At 41.1% G+C, this 14,607-nt stretch overlaps 2 protein-coding genes across 2 annotated transcripts; one reads left to right on the forward strand and one right to left on the reverse strand.

Moving 5' to 3' along the window:
* The first annotated feature begins 155 nt into the window (after positions 1 to 155).
* Positions 156 to 9,072, forward strand: LOC109477621 (integrator complex subunit 9-like). Its single transcript, XM_019778968.1, has 11 exons — positions 156 to 210; positions 1,935 to 2,171; positions 3,033 to 3,186; positions 3,638 to 3,855; positions 4,105 to 4,275; positions 5,249 to 5,560; positions 6,672 to 6,846; positions 7,109 to 7,239; positions 7,576 to 7,807; positions 8,274 to 8,437; positions 8,860 to 9,072. Exons 2-11 carry the CDS (start codon positions 1,944 to 1,946, stop codon positions 9,064 to 9,066), a joined length of 1,992 nt encoding a protein of 663 aa, XP_019634527.1. The 5' UTR covers positions 156 to 210; positions 1,935 to 1,943; the 3' UTR covers positions 9,067 to 9,072.
* A 2,200-nt stretch (positions 9,073 to 11,272) lies between these two features.
* On the reverse strand, positions 11,273 to 14,179 carry LOC109477304 (gastrula zinc finger protein XlCGF8.2DB-like). The gene is made up of 4 exons (XM_019778432.1): positions 14,140 to 14,179; positions 12,895 to 13,345; positions 12,238 to 12,370; positions 11,273 to 11,711 (listed from the first exon to the last, which is right to left on the reverse strand). Exons 1-4 carry the CDS (start codon positions 14,164 to 14,166, stop codon positions 11,273 to 11,275), a joined length of 1,050 nt encoding a protein of 349 aa, XP_019633991.1. The 5' UTR covers positions 14,167 to 14,179.
* Positions 14,180 to 14,607: the final 428 nt, after the last annotated feature.

Raw genomic sequence — 14,607 nt, forward strand, 5'->3', positions numbered from 1 at the left:
CTAACAAAAATCTAGCAACGTTACATAATTTACCAACACATAGAAATATTTTAGAGGAATTCACAGTTTTTTTGTAGAGTTTGTTTCAAAGAAACGAACCTTTCTTTTTTTTCTCGTGACCCAGTTATTTTTGGGTCGAAGGTCAGATGGCAAAGGTCAAAAGAGTGCAAGTGAGAAGAGCAGGCTTTCACGTGTTTTGTACGAAATCAGGTAAATTTCAGTGCTTTTTCATCAACTAGGGGGTACGTAGATATTTTATAAAGCCTCTGATGAATACAGGATGTCTCAGTTGTTCTTAAAAATGTAAGCTGCTTCTTTTAGGGCTCGCTTTGTAACGTTAGACAGAGGACTGAAACACTGAACAACTTAGGCCATGTTGATTTGATTATAGTAGTAGATAGTAGATAGTAGATCCTTTCAGCCAGGTAGGTATCCATCCAGTTTAGGCTGCTCGTTGCTCTACCGGACTGTCATTCCCGGCCTATGCGGGCAATCCAGGGCCGTGTGATTGTACATAATTGGATGACTCTCCATGTATTTATCAAGTCTGTTCTTGAAGGCATTTACCGAGGGTGCAGAGACCACTTCTTCAGGAAGACTGTTCCACCAGTTGGCCATTCTGCTTGTAAAGAATAATGCCCTTGTATTCCCCTTGAAGGTCTTCCTTGTTATTCTCAAGCTATGACCTCTTGTCCTTGAATCTGCTTTTTGTTGGAACAGGTTCTGTGTGTCAAACAGACCATGCATGTATTTGTACGTGTTGATTAGGTCTCCCCTAATTCTCCTGTAGACCAATGTTGGGAGTTTCAGAGTTCTGAGTCTATCCTCGTAAGAAAGGTTGCTCAACCCCGGAACTCTTTTTGTGGCCCTTTTTTGGACTTTCTCTAATTCAAGCATCAGATTCTGTCTGTACGGAGACCAAACAGAGGCTCCATATTCTAAATGTGGCCTAATCAGGGCTTTAAAAAGCAGGAGAAATACTTCTTGATCGATAAACTGAAATGTTCTCCACAGTAGTCCTGTTAACTGGTTTGCCTTGTTTGCAATTGTGTGTATATGGTCCTTAAATGTAAGGTCTTTATCCGTTAGTATACCCAGGTCCTTCTCCGTAGTCGTTGCTGCTAGGGGGATACTCCCAGATGTGCCTGCCATTGTGTATTCAAAAACTGGGTGCCCCTTTCCAATTCGAAGGACTGTGCATTTTTCCGGATGGAATTTTAGTTGCCATTTCATGGCCCATTCTTGAAGATTTTGTAAGTCCTGTTGAAGACTTTCACAGTCCCCCCTCCTGTACCACTGCTCTGAATATTTTAGTATCATCTGCAAAAAGCCTCAACATACTTGTTGCAACTTCAGGCATATCGTTGACGAACAACGTAAAGAGAACAGGACCGAGAACACTCCCTTGAGGGACTCCACTCACTACGTCTGCCCATTCTGATTTACTATTGTTCACACAGACTCTCTGTTTTCTTCCCTGCAGAAAAGAACTGATCCATTGAAGAATATTCCCTTTACATCCGTAACTCTCAATTTTGGCTAACAATCTCTTGATCGGTACAGAGTCAAATGCTTTTCTATATATATGGATTTATATATGGATCACATCCTCTGGGCACCCAAAAACTGACGCGAGCGTGCGAATGAAAAATAGTTTGGCAGAAATATGTTTCCTTCATTATGAAATCTATGTGGCCAAGAAGGTGGAACAAATGACTTGATTTTGGCATTCTATGATATCAGTATCATTTTCTAATACTTTTGGTATAGATATATTCGCTCATTTTGTACGATTTACAGTATGGTCGAAAACTTTTTTTCCTTTAGAAATGGAGGAAAATTCATAGGAAAATATATTATTAATTTCCTAGAAATGCAAACTTTACCTTCCTAGCTAACTTAAATTAAAGATGTTTCTCTCATCGTTACTCCAGTAGTCAAAGATGAAGCTGTACTGCCTGTCCAGCCACCCCAACCTGCCCTGTCTGGTCCTCAAGTTCAAGTCTGTGACGGTCATGCTGGACTGCAGCCTTGACCTTGGCACGACCTTCAGGTTCCTGCCCCTCCCCCTCGTGCACAGCTCAAGACTCGCCAAACTCCCCTCCTGGGTGCCTAAAGACGTTGCCGTTGACGACCAAGAAACGCTCAAGGCATTGAGGAAGGAGCTTAAGGTACAGTACAGTACAAATGTAGCTATAGCAGACAGGGCTTCAAATTCATTTTTGGGAACAGGTGCACTGATTCACCCAACCAAAAAATTTGGGTGTGCAAAAAATATTTTAGGTGCATCATGATTCATATATAAGATAAAATAAGGCCACACCGACTTAATTTTATGGATGACATCCGCGCGCGCATTGATTTTCGCCTGGCGCCCTAAAAAAAAAAAGATCACCTCCACCGAGGCTCTGGCCTGGCTCTAGGCATGGGTAGTCCATGGTAGTCAGCGACAAAACGGAGCAGAGCACCCAGGCTATCAAATTCAAAGCTCCACGACTCAAGAACTCAGTACATAAGTACAGTCTCGATTCATGAATGTCGCAAAAAGCCAGCATGTGTCGGCTTGTCATATACGTCGCTAAGTACTGTTGCGAATTCACAATACCAGCTTCGTATTCCTTTGGTTTAGTACCATTTTTATTTTTGGCCGGAATTTTTTTTATTCGCCCGCGCGCACTAGTTTGGGGGTCTTCAGAGGATGTCATTCATAAAATTAAATCGGTGTGGCCTAAGTAGAATGTCTACAAAAACTATTATTATGTTTCATTTCAAGAAAAGTACAGTCAGTAATACATAATAACAATCAAACAAGCTCAGCCATGTTTGGGATTGTGTTCTCGCTGCAAAAGTGCCACCTACATCGGCTGAAGCAGAACTCCAGTCAGAAGCTCTGAGGAAGGTGTCTGATAGACACCGAAACTTAAGCACTTTATGTAAAATAATTGGTTCTTTGAAAAAGAACTCTAAGCTAGTATCCTATGCTTTACCAACCTGATGAAAATATTTTTGGAAATATTTCTACCACTGTTAAGGAGTGTGCAGGGCGAGTGTTTGTGGACAGCCCACCTGAAGTGGGGATACCAGAAGACGGGTTGTTAGACTTGTCCACCGTGGATGTCATCCTGGTGTCCAGTTTCCAGTGCATCCTGGCTCTACCCTACATCACTGAGTACACCGGATTCAACGGTAATTAACTAAAATATTAGACACTTTCTCTTGCTCTTTCTCTGCTTGGAGAGTAAGTCATCACAAGTATATCACAAGTTCTCATCACCAACACAGATGAAGTTTCATTACTGGTTGTAATATTATTAAAAAGAAAATTTACTAGAAAAGTAACATTTGCAAAGCAAATGCATATTTAAATGTTTACCTTAGCTGAGCATATGGTCTGCTCTGTTAATTATTACTCAAACATATTCACAAATATGGTCACAGGAGTCTGAATCCCTCCTACTATAAAATTGCAACATTATGTAACCCAACACCAGTTTACCATGGTGACAGACATCAACAAATCAGGTCATTGGCCAGGTCAGAGGTCAGTGTTTGGAGAAGAAGAGGAAGAAACTGAGCAAAAACAACATGCTTCCTTCAGTAAACATAATTATACTGTTATTTTGTACGTTGTGACCAGGAATGATCTACGCGACGGAGCCGACCGCCCAGATGGGCCGGCAGCTGATGGAGGAGCTGGTCCAGCACACGGAGCGGGTTCCCAAGACGCGAGCAGCCTGCAAGTGGAAGGAGCCGGGCGTCTTTAAGACTCTCCCAGCACAGCTGAGAGATGGGCTGGACCCGGCTGCGCTCAGGCTGTGCTACGGGCTACATGACATCAACTCTGCACTGTCTAAGGTACTGACAAACTGTCCCCTATTGCCTTATATTTGAATTCGAAGTTCTAAGCAAATTGGTACTTCCCCTGTGCAAAATTCAGAATGTATTGTACATACCGGTAGTTTGGTACTTTGCTTATGGAGCAGAATTTCAGGAGTTTAAATCTTGTGAGATTGATTGCGAAAAATGTCCCTCACTCCTTCCCTTCCCACTTACTCAGTCATTCACTTATTCATTCATTCATGTGTTATCCTCCTTATATTGTAGGTGCAGCTTGTTGGATATGCTCAGAAGTTGGATGTGTTTGGAGCTCTACAGATCATGCCCCTGAGTTCTGGGTACTGTGTTGGCAGCTGTAACTGGCTCATCCAGTCTCACTACGAGAAGATCTCCTACGTCTCCAGCTCCTCGGTACTCACAACACACCCACAGCCCATGGTGTGTAGCAAACTTTTTTTTTTATCATGTGCTAATGTAAACAATAGCCTGGGTTGTAACACTCCTGGCTAATCATTGGTTTACAGCAAGTTCTAGCTTGTTCAAACTTGTGGTTAGGCTTAAATTAACTTACAACCCACTCTCAGCCCATGGTGAGTAGCAATTTTGCAAAGTCCATCTGTGTCCGAATACGTAAAACTTGTCACGCATTCAGAACTAGTCTATGGTGGGCAGTAATGTTGTTAGGTTGTAGACTTAGAGTCTAAAGGCTCTGTGTTTGAATCCTGTAACTAAGTAGCTTGCAGGACCCAAATTTGAGCGTTTGGAAAGGCCCTGTGAGGCTTGTCACGTGGCTTCTTTGAAGTGTGACGTCAACAAGCCTCACTGGGTCAGTCTACTGAGGAAGACCAGAGTGACTGGTGGAAGCTCTAGGTGAGAGAACTTCTACTTCATTATGACAAAAAGGCTAAACGTTCAGTGCAACACTGAGTAAATTGGGACTTACCCAAATTTTCGACTGACTGTCAACCTTTGCCACAATTTACTCAGTGTTGGCCTGAACGTTTAGCCCTTTTTGTCATAATGAACTTCTTTGTGTTGGATCTGAAGTTTTAACTTTAAACAAATACAATTACTTCACTGCAGGACCAGGCTCCACTACAGAACACAGATGTCCTCATCCTGGCAGGTCTTACCCAGTCCCCAACAGCCAACCCCGACAGCATGTTATCCTTAAAACTTGAGATCCAAACACAAAGTAGTTCTCTCACCTCGAGCTTTTGACCAGTCACTCTGGTCTTCTTCAGTAGACTGACCCAGTGTTGACGTCACACTTCAAAGAAGCCACGTGACAAGCCTCACTGGGTCAGTCTACTGAGGAAGATCAGAGTGACTGGTCGAAAGCTCTAGGTAAGAGAACTTCTCGTGTTGGATCAAAAACTTTAACTGAACAAATACAATTACTTCACTGCAGGACCAGGCGCCACTACAAAACACAGATGTCCTCATCCTAGCCGGTCTCACCCAGTCCCCAACAGCCAACCCCGACAGCATGTTATCCGAGTTCTGTAGCCACCTCGCCGTGACGGTGAAAAACGGGGGGAACGTACTGGTCCCGTGTTACCCGTCCGGCGTGGTGTACGATCTGTTCGAGTGTTTGGCCGTGTTTCTGGACAGTTCGGGGCTGATGCAGCTTCCCGTGTATTTCGTCTCGCCGATGGCGGACAGCTCGCTGGCTTACTCCAACATCTTTGCAGAGTGGCTGTGCCAGAGCAAGCAGAGTAAGGTCTGTATCTGTTTCTGTCTCTGTACCGGTATTAGCCAGTATAACTGCCCCTCGGCCGGTGGCGTGGCGGCAGCTGACTACATTACACCAAACAACTTGCTACATGTACACCTAACCCTTGAATATCCAACTCTAAACATTGTTGAAAGCTTATAATCTAACACCGCAATCCCTGAACTTGATAACTCTAGATCTGGTAGTTGAAGAGGTCCACTTCAGGCCACACCAATTTATTTTCTTGGTTAACGGATTTTTGTAGAAAAAAATGGAGCGGGCGGGCGAAAAAAAAATAAAAATAAAAATTTGATACTACCTGCCATACAGCCATGTAGTGTGAAATCCAGACTGCTTATTAAGTTACGAAAATACTGGGAAAGAAACAAAAGACAAGAGAGGATGTACCATATTGTGTTTTATTTGCTATCCACACCATTGGGTTGATAATCTTTTTCGTACACGAGCAAAATGCAGAAAACAAGTTTTAGCATGTTACTTCCAAGTTCCACCATCATCATATGTACTCTAAAACATGACACGAATGTTAACTCTCACAAGCAATTTTAACTTTAAAGGGGACAAAATTTATTCAATTTTACATGTACTGTACCTAGATTCTGCCTTGATCCAAAGTTCCAGCTTTCTCAAACAATTTAAGCTTCCGCCACAAATTTTGTCCGCCATGAGGCTCCAAAACAAATGACTGAGCCAACATGGTTCCAGAACATCGCATCTGATTGGTCAGAAAGTAAAACAATCCACGATTGGCTACTTTACGTCATGTGACTATGTGTGCAGGAGCGCCTCTAGCGACATTGGTATGAACTGCAGCAATTTCATTGAGGTCTCCCTGTTCAGGGTATTACCGGCCTGTGGGGTCTAAACTATGACGTTTTTTATTTTTATTTTCATTCGGCAAAAAAAGCAAGCGGCGAATCCGTTAACCAAGGAAATAAATTGGTGTGGCCTCAGTGATAGTTTTAGGAAAGAATGAATTTTTGAACACCCTAATCCTTGGTTGATAACTCTGATACTTGATGGCATGATTACTTAGGGCTGCAAATACTGGCTTACATATTATCTAGATCATCTTTAGGACTATTTCTTGTTCCAGGTGTACCTCCCAGAGGCTCCCTTTGTCCACGAGGAACTTAAGACCATCAGTCGTCTTAAGGTGTTCCCCGGCATCCACGGAGACTTCAGCAGCGAGTTCAAGACGCCTTGTGTCGTGTTCGCCGGACATCCGACACTACGATTCGGCGACGCCGTCCACTTCATGGAGATGTGGGGTCAGTTTCAGTTTACTTATTTCACAAGCAACTACACAGCTCAAAATTACGATTCGCAATGACATACCACAACGAAAAGAACTCACACAGTTTCAACGCTCTATACATTTGCCAAAAAGCAGTTACTCACGCAACTGGATATGATTTTGGAATGGATATGATTTCCAAAACCATATCCAGTTGCTTGAGTAACTGTTTTTTGGCGTATCGTATTACCTGGATGTCTAACCTTCATCGACGTATCTCTTTACATTCATGTCAGGTCAGTCCAAGGCGAACACCGTTATCTTTGTGGAGCCTGATGTCCCGTACTTAGAGGCACTTGCTCCTTACCAACCGCTGGCCATGAAGGCAGTACACTGCCCCATCGACACACGGCTCAGCTTCCAGCAGGTACGTAATGTCTTGTGATGTTAGTTAGGACAGACAACACTTAAGCTCCTGTTCTGAAACAACAGGAGCTTTTTCCCAATTTGCATCATCCTTGTTTTGACTTGTCTAAATAACTTTTGTTTCCTTTTGGACCCCCCCCCCAAAAAAATTAATATTTCTTGCTTATAAATCTCCTTTTTTAGTTCTCCAGTGTCACTGATGAAAGCTAGTGGATGGTACCTGAAACGTCTGACCATTTCCAAAATCACATCCAGTTGCTTGAGTAACTGTTTTTTGGCGTATCTCATTACCTGGATGTCTAACCTTCATCGACACATTCTACTACTACTACTACAGGCAAACAAGATCATCACGGATCTGAAGCCGCTTCACGTGGTCCTGCCAGAGGCGTACATCACGCCGCCGCCATCTTTACCACAGCGGACGGATCTCGTGCTCGAGGCGGATCCACCGCCAACGACGTTTCAGCGCGGCGAAGTCTTGTCGCTGCCCATCAGGAGGATGTACGAGAAAATCGAAATCACGCCAGAGCTCGCCTCAAGCCTGGTTCCGTCAGAGATACGACAAGGTTTGTTTTCTGAAAAATCGTTCTTATTTTTATTTTATTTTATTTTATTTTATTTATTAACTTTGCCAAGAAGGTTATGTTTTCAGAGGCGTTCGTGTGTGTGTGTGTGTTTGTGTGTGTGTGTGTCTGTGGACACGATAACTTGAGAAGGCTTGTTAATAAATGGATTGTCTTGATACTTGGTAGGTGGTTAGGTCTTGATGAGACCTGGAAATTATAAGATTTTGGGCCCCCTGGTGGCTTTCCTTGGTACTGCAGCAGAACTTTCGGTTTTGATATCTAATGATCTGGTTTTAGTTTATTCACACAAAGAAAATACAGAAAGTATAGAACTTTAAGAGGGAAATATGCAGGAGGAGGGAAGAAGCCTACTACAAGGCTTATACAAAGTCCTCCACCTTCAAACTTAGCAAACATTTATCATGAAATTAAAATGATTTTGTACAACTGTACTTAAAATTAAAAGGTGTAGCGGTAGCGTCTGTGACAGGAGTCCTGGAAGCGAAGGATAACAACTACATCCTGCAGTCTGTACCGAAGCAGCCGACTGCCGGGCCGGGACAGAAACGCAAGAGGGACGACAACGCAGACTTCACTCCGCCTAAACCTCATGTCTGGGGGGCTGTGCAGGTGAAACACTTCACCTTCTGTAGAGAATGATAGTATTTTTGTTTGTATAGTCTGTATAACACTATGTATAGTTTTACTTTTTTATAGTTATATATCTATCTAAATATATGCATACTAGTACATAAACACATACACATACTCACACACACACACACACACATACACACACTCACATACACACACACACACTCACATACACACACTCACACACAAGCATATATTTCCTCTTATGCTTTTGTGTATACGGTATCTCTAGTGGTGGTATCGATATACATTAAGTTTTATAAAGTTGAATGCACCACCAATTCAATAATACTATCAGAAATATTTAATCATTGATTGAAATGAGAAAAATTTTCCTCAATTATTGAATTAAGAGGAGAACTTTCATTCATCAATAAAAAAATTCCTTATGATTCCAGGTGGAACAGTTTGTCCAGGACCTAGAGAAGAATGGAGTGACAGATGTGAAAGTTGAGGACACACCGTCAGGACACATCATACACCTACAGTCTGAGGACACCCTCATTCAGATAGAGGACGGATCCACTCATATCTTCTGTGAAGGCAACGAAGACCTCAGGATCAAGCTTAGGAACATCCTTCTGAAATGTCTGTCCAAGTTCTGAGTCTTTTCTATTATCATTAAAAAAATGTGTATTTTGTCCCTTTTATATAGAAACGTGAAGAAATTGGTTCACATAAACCCCCAAAATCACTTTGAAAATACATCTTCTGTGAAGACCTCAGGATAAAGCTTAGGAACATCCTTCTAAAGTGTCTTTCCAAGTTCTGAATGTTTTTCTTTCAAGATATGGTACAATAAGATAAATAAAATGTATATTTTTCTTCTTCTTCTCTTTTTAAAGAAACATGAAAAAATTGGGTCGCATAACCCCCCCGAAATCATAAAAATATGAAAGAAACAAGCACAAAATGTAAATTATTGGTTTACCGAAAAACAAGAAACTTGAAACAGAGCTCACATTTTGTATAAACTCACCAAAGATTTCGCACTACATGAACATTCCCACTCTGTGCGTTAGTTATTAGGACTAAAAGAAGTCAAGTGTCCAAGTTCTAACTCTTATTTCTCTTAGTAATCTTATTTTACCCAAGAGATATTTGTTATCCTTTCTAAGATGGTTATGGGATGTACATTGTAAATATTGGCAGTGTTCTCCATGCTGGTGTGTTACGCCGAAAGGCGGTTATACCGGCTATACAGATACAGATACAGATACAGATATGTGCAGTAAATAGTCTGTCTTTTTCAATCAAATTCACCCAGACAGGCACAGAAAACAAAGCTTATTATAAATAAGGACTGTGTTAACTAACATGATCCAACAATGAAATGACAAAATAAATGCATAAAACAGTGACTTGAATATTTCAGAATTGTTTATTCTGTACTTTTGTGAAAATCATTGAACCTCACTCAGGCTAAAATATACTATAAGTACAAACATTGTAGAGATGATTCTACATACAGCAATCTCCAAATTGTACAAATTTGCTAAATAAAAGTCATCTCTCTTCTGCTCATTCACAAATTATGGCACCAATTTTTTAAAGCCTGAACCATCTATACATTTTATTTATTCCATTCCCTTGTACAACTTTCTACTTCTAGCAATCTTTCTGTAACCTTCCTATTAAAGTTGATTTTTGGTATCAAATTTCTATTATTGCTTAATATACAATAAGGCAGCAGGGAGATGTTTTAAGTTACAGTTTCAAGTTCATTTTAAAGCCATTAATTACAGTCCAGAGTAACACATCAAATTATACAATATACTACAAAATTTGGCTGAGTGCTGACATGACTTAATTAAACTGCACACAATCACAATTCATCATCACACAACTGCACCATATAGTGAAACATCCACCTCAAGTTTAGCAAACACATCATGGAAAAAAGCAGCAACAACAACTAAATGCAGCATGCAAGCAAATTCATTCATTGTGAATATCTACGCAAATTGCTATGAATTTCAAAATAAATCAACAAGATGGGAAAATGCAGCTGTTCATGCCCACTCATGACAAAACATTTCTACAAATCATTTTAAGTTTCTTTGTAGATATAAAATATCAAGATCAATCTTCCCTATTTCATTTCAGAAATTGTAATTCATACATACCACAAAAAGTACATTTTCTAGCCTTTAAGGAGAAAGGAATCATATTTACAACAAATCTTCCTTCCATATAATCAACTCTCAAAAATTCAATTCAATTCATTAAAGAAATTTTCAATATACATATCAAATAAAGTGCAATTCTTCATATTATTAAGCATATCCTTAGCAATATATCAAAGAATCAAACTACAAGCATAAATGTGGGCAATGCATTTGGTTTGGTTTAAAGCAGCAGCATTCACAAAATTCATGAAATTTAGAAGTCATGGAAAAAATTGACAATTCAGCTAAGCCCTTCAATTCAACAAATGCTTAACTATTGTAGCACAGTAACAATCTTATTTCAATTTCTCCTGGAGTCCATTTTGTAGTGACTTGTCCTACAAACAGTAAAGATATAGAAGTGCCGATTTTGATTATTATCAACAAAACATCCTTCACCCTATTTGGTATACAGACAGATACTAGTATGTTCCATGTAGCGTCATGTCCAACTCCCATATCCACCTTCTTTAGCCCTAAGGTTATTCAAGTCTTAATTCCAAGATTTTAAGACACTTAAATGGCAATTATTCAATAGCCACAAGGCCACTGAAGTAACAACATGACTACCAGTACTACAGTTCTCAAAATTTAGCGTAGAGCGTTGTCGGGACCCCCCCCCATGCAGGCCCCCCTTAAGGTTCTATGTAACCACAGTGGCCGTCTCCACATCCACATGTTGAGCCAGATGGGTCAGCACATTCCTATACACAACCGGCTCCTTCCCACACACTTTACACCTGTAATTCTCATGGCCCTCCCCTTCGCTGTGATGCTTCCTCAGTGCCCCCTTGTGTTTTGGCTCATAACTGCAGCCCATGCAGACTACAGGAGTTACACCCAGGTGTAGGTAAGCGATGTGACGTCGCAGACTTTGGTTGCTTGCTCCCGAGTATTCCTTGCAGTGAGGGCACTTAAATGGTTTAATGCCGGTGTGGGTACGCATGTGGACCACGAGGTTGGACTTCATGGCGGAGCGGTGACCACATTCCCCGCAGATGAAGGGAAGGTGGCCGGTGTGTTTGGTCATGTGGACCTCCAGGCAGATTTTCTGTACAGCAGTGTAGTCACACTGGTCACACCTGTAAGGGGAGAAATACTTTTTTCCAGCGTTATGCAATATTGAAGAGTTTCACAATATTGTTTGGCAATTTTGCAATACGCCAAAAAGCAGTTACTCAAGCAACTGGATATGATTTTGGAAACTGACCGTTTCCAAAATCATATCCAGTTGCTTGAGTAACTGCTTTTTGGCATATCATATTACCTGGATGTCTAACCTTCATAGACGCAATTTTGCAATAACTTTGTGCAAATACGTATACACACTGGGCCACACAATTGTGCAATCACTACAGCTGGGGGCTAGTCCACTGGTAGTGGTGTGTGTTCAACTCCCAATAATTACTCTTTCCCAAATCCTGAGTGCTAAGCAGAGAAAGCAGTATGTACCATTTTTTAAGCCTTATGGTATAACTCATCCGGGATCAAACTCACGACCTACCGAATGCAAAGCGAGCACTCTACCCACTTGGCCATTGCACATTAGACATATATTCGAGTATAAATAAAGGCATGCACAAACAATCAAACAAACAAACCCCTCACTTGTAAGGGTGTAGCCCTGTGTGGATGCGCATGTGTTTCTCCATCTCAGTCTTCAGGAAGGAGCGGTACCCACACTCAGCACACAGGAATGGTTTCTCCTTTTTATGACGCGATATGTGAGCAACAAGGCTGCCTGGAGGAATGAGGGAATGAATAAATGAATTAGTTTATTATGATCATTATGATCACAGCTAAAGGCTGAATTGCATACTTTCTTAAGATGATATATGACTAACCTATCTTTTGTACAAATTGAACATCTTAACCATAAAATCACATTCAATACTGATTTAACAGGGGTAAATTTTGGAACATATAAGCTTGGGTTTACATTACATATTTCGTTGCAAGATCTAACAGCTACAAAATATTGAATTATGACCAAAGGGAATTAGAAATACAAAAAATATTCTTGGATAAATGGACAATAAGCATCATCATGATTGTGTGTCAATAATATTGCAGTGCAAGGAAACCTAACCCTCGGATGACAGGGAACAACAAACGTTAAACCAGATAGTGAGTGAGTGAGTGAGTGAGTGAGTGAGTGAGTGAGTGAGTGAGTGAGTGAGTGAGTGAGTGAGTGAGTGAGTGAGTGAGTGAGTGAGTATCAGTAAATAATGTATACAACTTGAATCAAGGCTGAAGTGAAGTTACCTTTAGTCCTGGCGGAGTATTCGCAGGTTGGGCACTTAAAGGGGCGATCGTCCGAGTGCACCTTCAGGTGGTTCCTCAAGACAGACTTTGCCGCAAACGCCTTCCTGCAGGTCTGACACTTAAAGGGCCTTTCCGAGGAGTGGTGGTACTTAAGATGCATCTTGTACGCAAACTGTCTTGTCGTTGTGTAGCTACACTTCTCGCAACTCAAGACTGAATCCTGCGAGTGCATCTGGTCATGTTGTTTCATGTTTCCCTTGTGCCAGGTGCTGTACTCGCACAGGGAACAGTGCAGTATGGGGAGGCTGGGGTGCAGGTCACGGACATGGTCTAACAGCTCCTCCTTGCAGTTTGATGTGAAACTGCAGGAGGGGCAACGCCGAGGCCGGGTGCCAGTTCTCAACCCCTTGGTGGTAGATTTCTTCACAGGAGAGATAGTCTGTTTCTGTTCCTATGGGGAAAAAGTTAGATTTTAGATGGTAAGAGTTAGATGTTCAAGGGTTAGTTGTAACAAGTCTTTCCGTGTAATATAGCCAGCTGCCACAGCACTGCGTGCCTGCAAAGCTGGTGTGTTACACCGAAGGGCAGTTATACCGGCTGCAGATACTGATACAGATACAAAAAAAGATAATAAATTTAATATTTTCTATCATCATTGATGGTTAGTAAAAGTTAGGGTCTGGTCTACAATTGGAATGAAAAAAAATATAATTCTTTTTATCTTCTGGGTAAAATTGTTGCAATTGCCCTCACATTACAGATTACTATAGAAAATTTGGGAATGGTTGACATTGTAAGTGCAAAACTAGTAGTTAATTAGTTAAGAACTAAGTTAGCAGTTTATTTAAATGACAAATTGTGAAGTTAATATTGTATACCTATGCCTAACTGCAGATAAATAAATGCCTTATGTTAGATATCTTGAGCACAAGCAACATATGGTATCCTTTACCTACATAGTACATTGTTTTTTCTCCAAACATTTTATACCTATTTTTGTTTAAATCATATTTATGCAAATTACTTAATGACACATGCAAATTATAGGTATGCAAATCAGCCAACCGTTACCAGCTTTGGCCTACCACTAGCTGGCCGTGACGTCATAGCGGTCGCCCGTAAACACGTACTAAAAAGGGGGTGGGGAGGGGGGCGTTACCCTAGTTCACTGTCCATGTAACGTGGGTACAACGTAGTTTTAAGAACACAGAAGGACCTTTCCTGGTTTCGTAAGCTTCTCCTTACCTTCTTAGTTTGTTTCCGTGTCCTCATTACGACGTCTGGCTCGGAAATTTTCCGTTTTAGCCGGTAAAACAGACAGCACACCTGTTCAACAAACTATCCGCGAATACGGAAGTGTTCCGTAAGGTCAAAGGGCACAAAGTAACCTGATTACCCTCATCATGTGCAAATTATGTCCGCTTGACGAGTTTCGTGGCCAAATATGTCTTAAAAGTATGTACATCGATGGTAACATTTTTGATCGGGCAATCTTTTTTCCAAAAAATTATCGCAGATTATAATTCATTTGTCATATAGAGCCTAGAGCCCTGGAACGATAAAACTATGTAACAATATTCATACATGAGGGCCTGTATGGGGGTTTAATAGTGATTGCGAATTACGCACAATTTTCGCCACCGATTACGAATTACGTTAAATTCTCAGAGCTAATTACGACTTAACGCTTTGTGGCTAATGTACTATTACGAA

This window comes from Branchiostoma belcheri, unplaced genomic scaffold, assembly GCF_001625305.1.
Source record: "Branchiostoma belcheri isolate BF01 breed outbred unplaced genomic scaffold, Haploidv18h27 scaffold105, whole genome shotgun sequence".
Taxonomy (NCBI): Eukaryota; Metazoa; Chordata; class Leptocardii; order Amphioxiformes; family Branchiostomatidae; genus Branchiostoma; species Branchiostoma belcheri.

Coding starts and splice junctions, on each gene's coding strand:
- LOC109477621 (XM_019778968.1), top strand. CDS start 1,944: ATGAAGCTGTACTGCCTGTCCAGCCACCCCAACCTGCCCTGTCTGGTC. Junction 4,276..5,248: donor CAACACACCCACAGCCCATG/GTGTGTAGCAAA, acceptor ACTTCACTGCAG/GACCAGGCGCCACTACAAAA. Junction 5,561..6,671: donor GCCAGAGCAAGCAGAGTAAG/GTCTGTATCTGT, acceptor TTCTTGTTCCAG/GTGTACCTCCCAGAGGCTCC.
- LOC109477304 (XM_019778432.1), bottom strand. CDS start 14,166: ATGAGGACACGGAAACAAACTAAGAAG. Junction 12,371..12,894: donor ATACTCCGCCAGGACTAAAG/GTAACTTCACTT, acceptor TCATTCCTCCAG/GCAGCCTTGTTGCTCACATA. Junction 11,712..12,237: donor ACAGGGCTACACCCTTACAA/GTGAGGGGTTTG, acceptor CTCCCCTTACAG/GTGTGACCAGTGTGACTACA.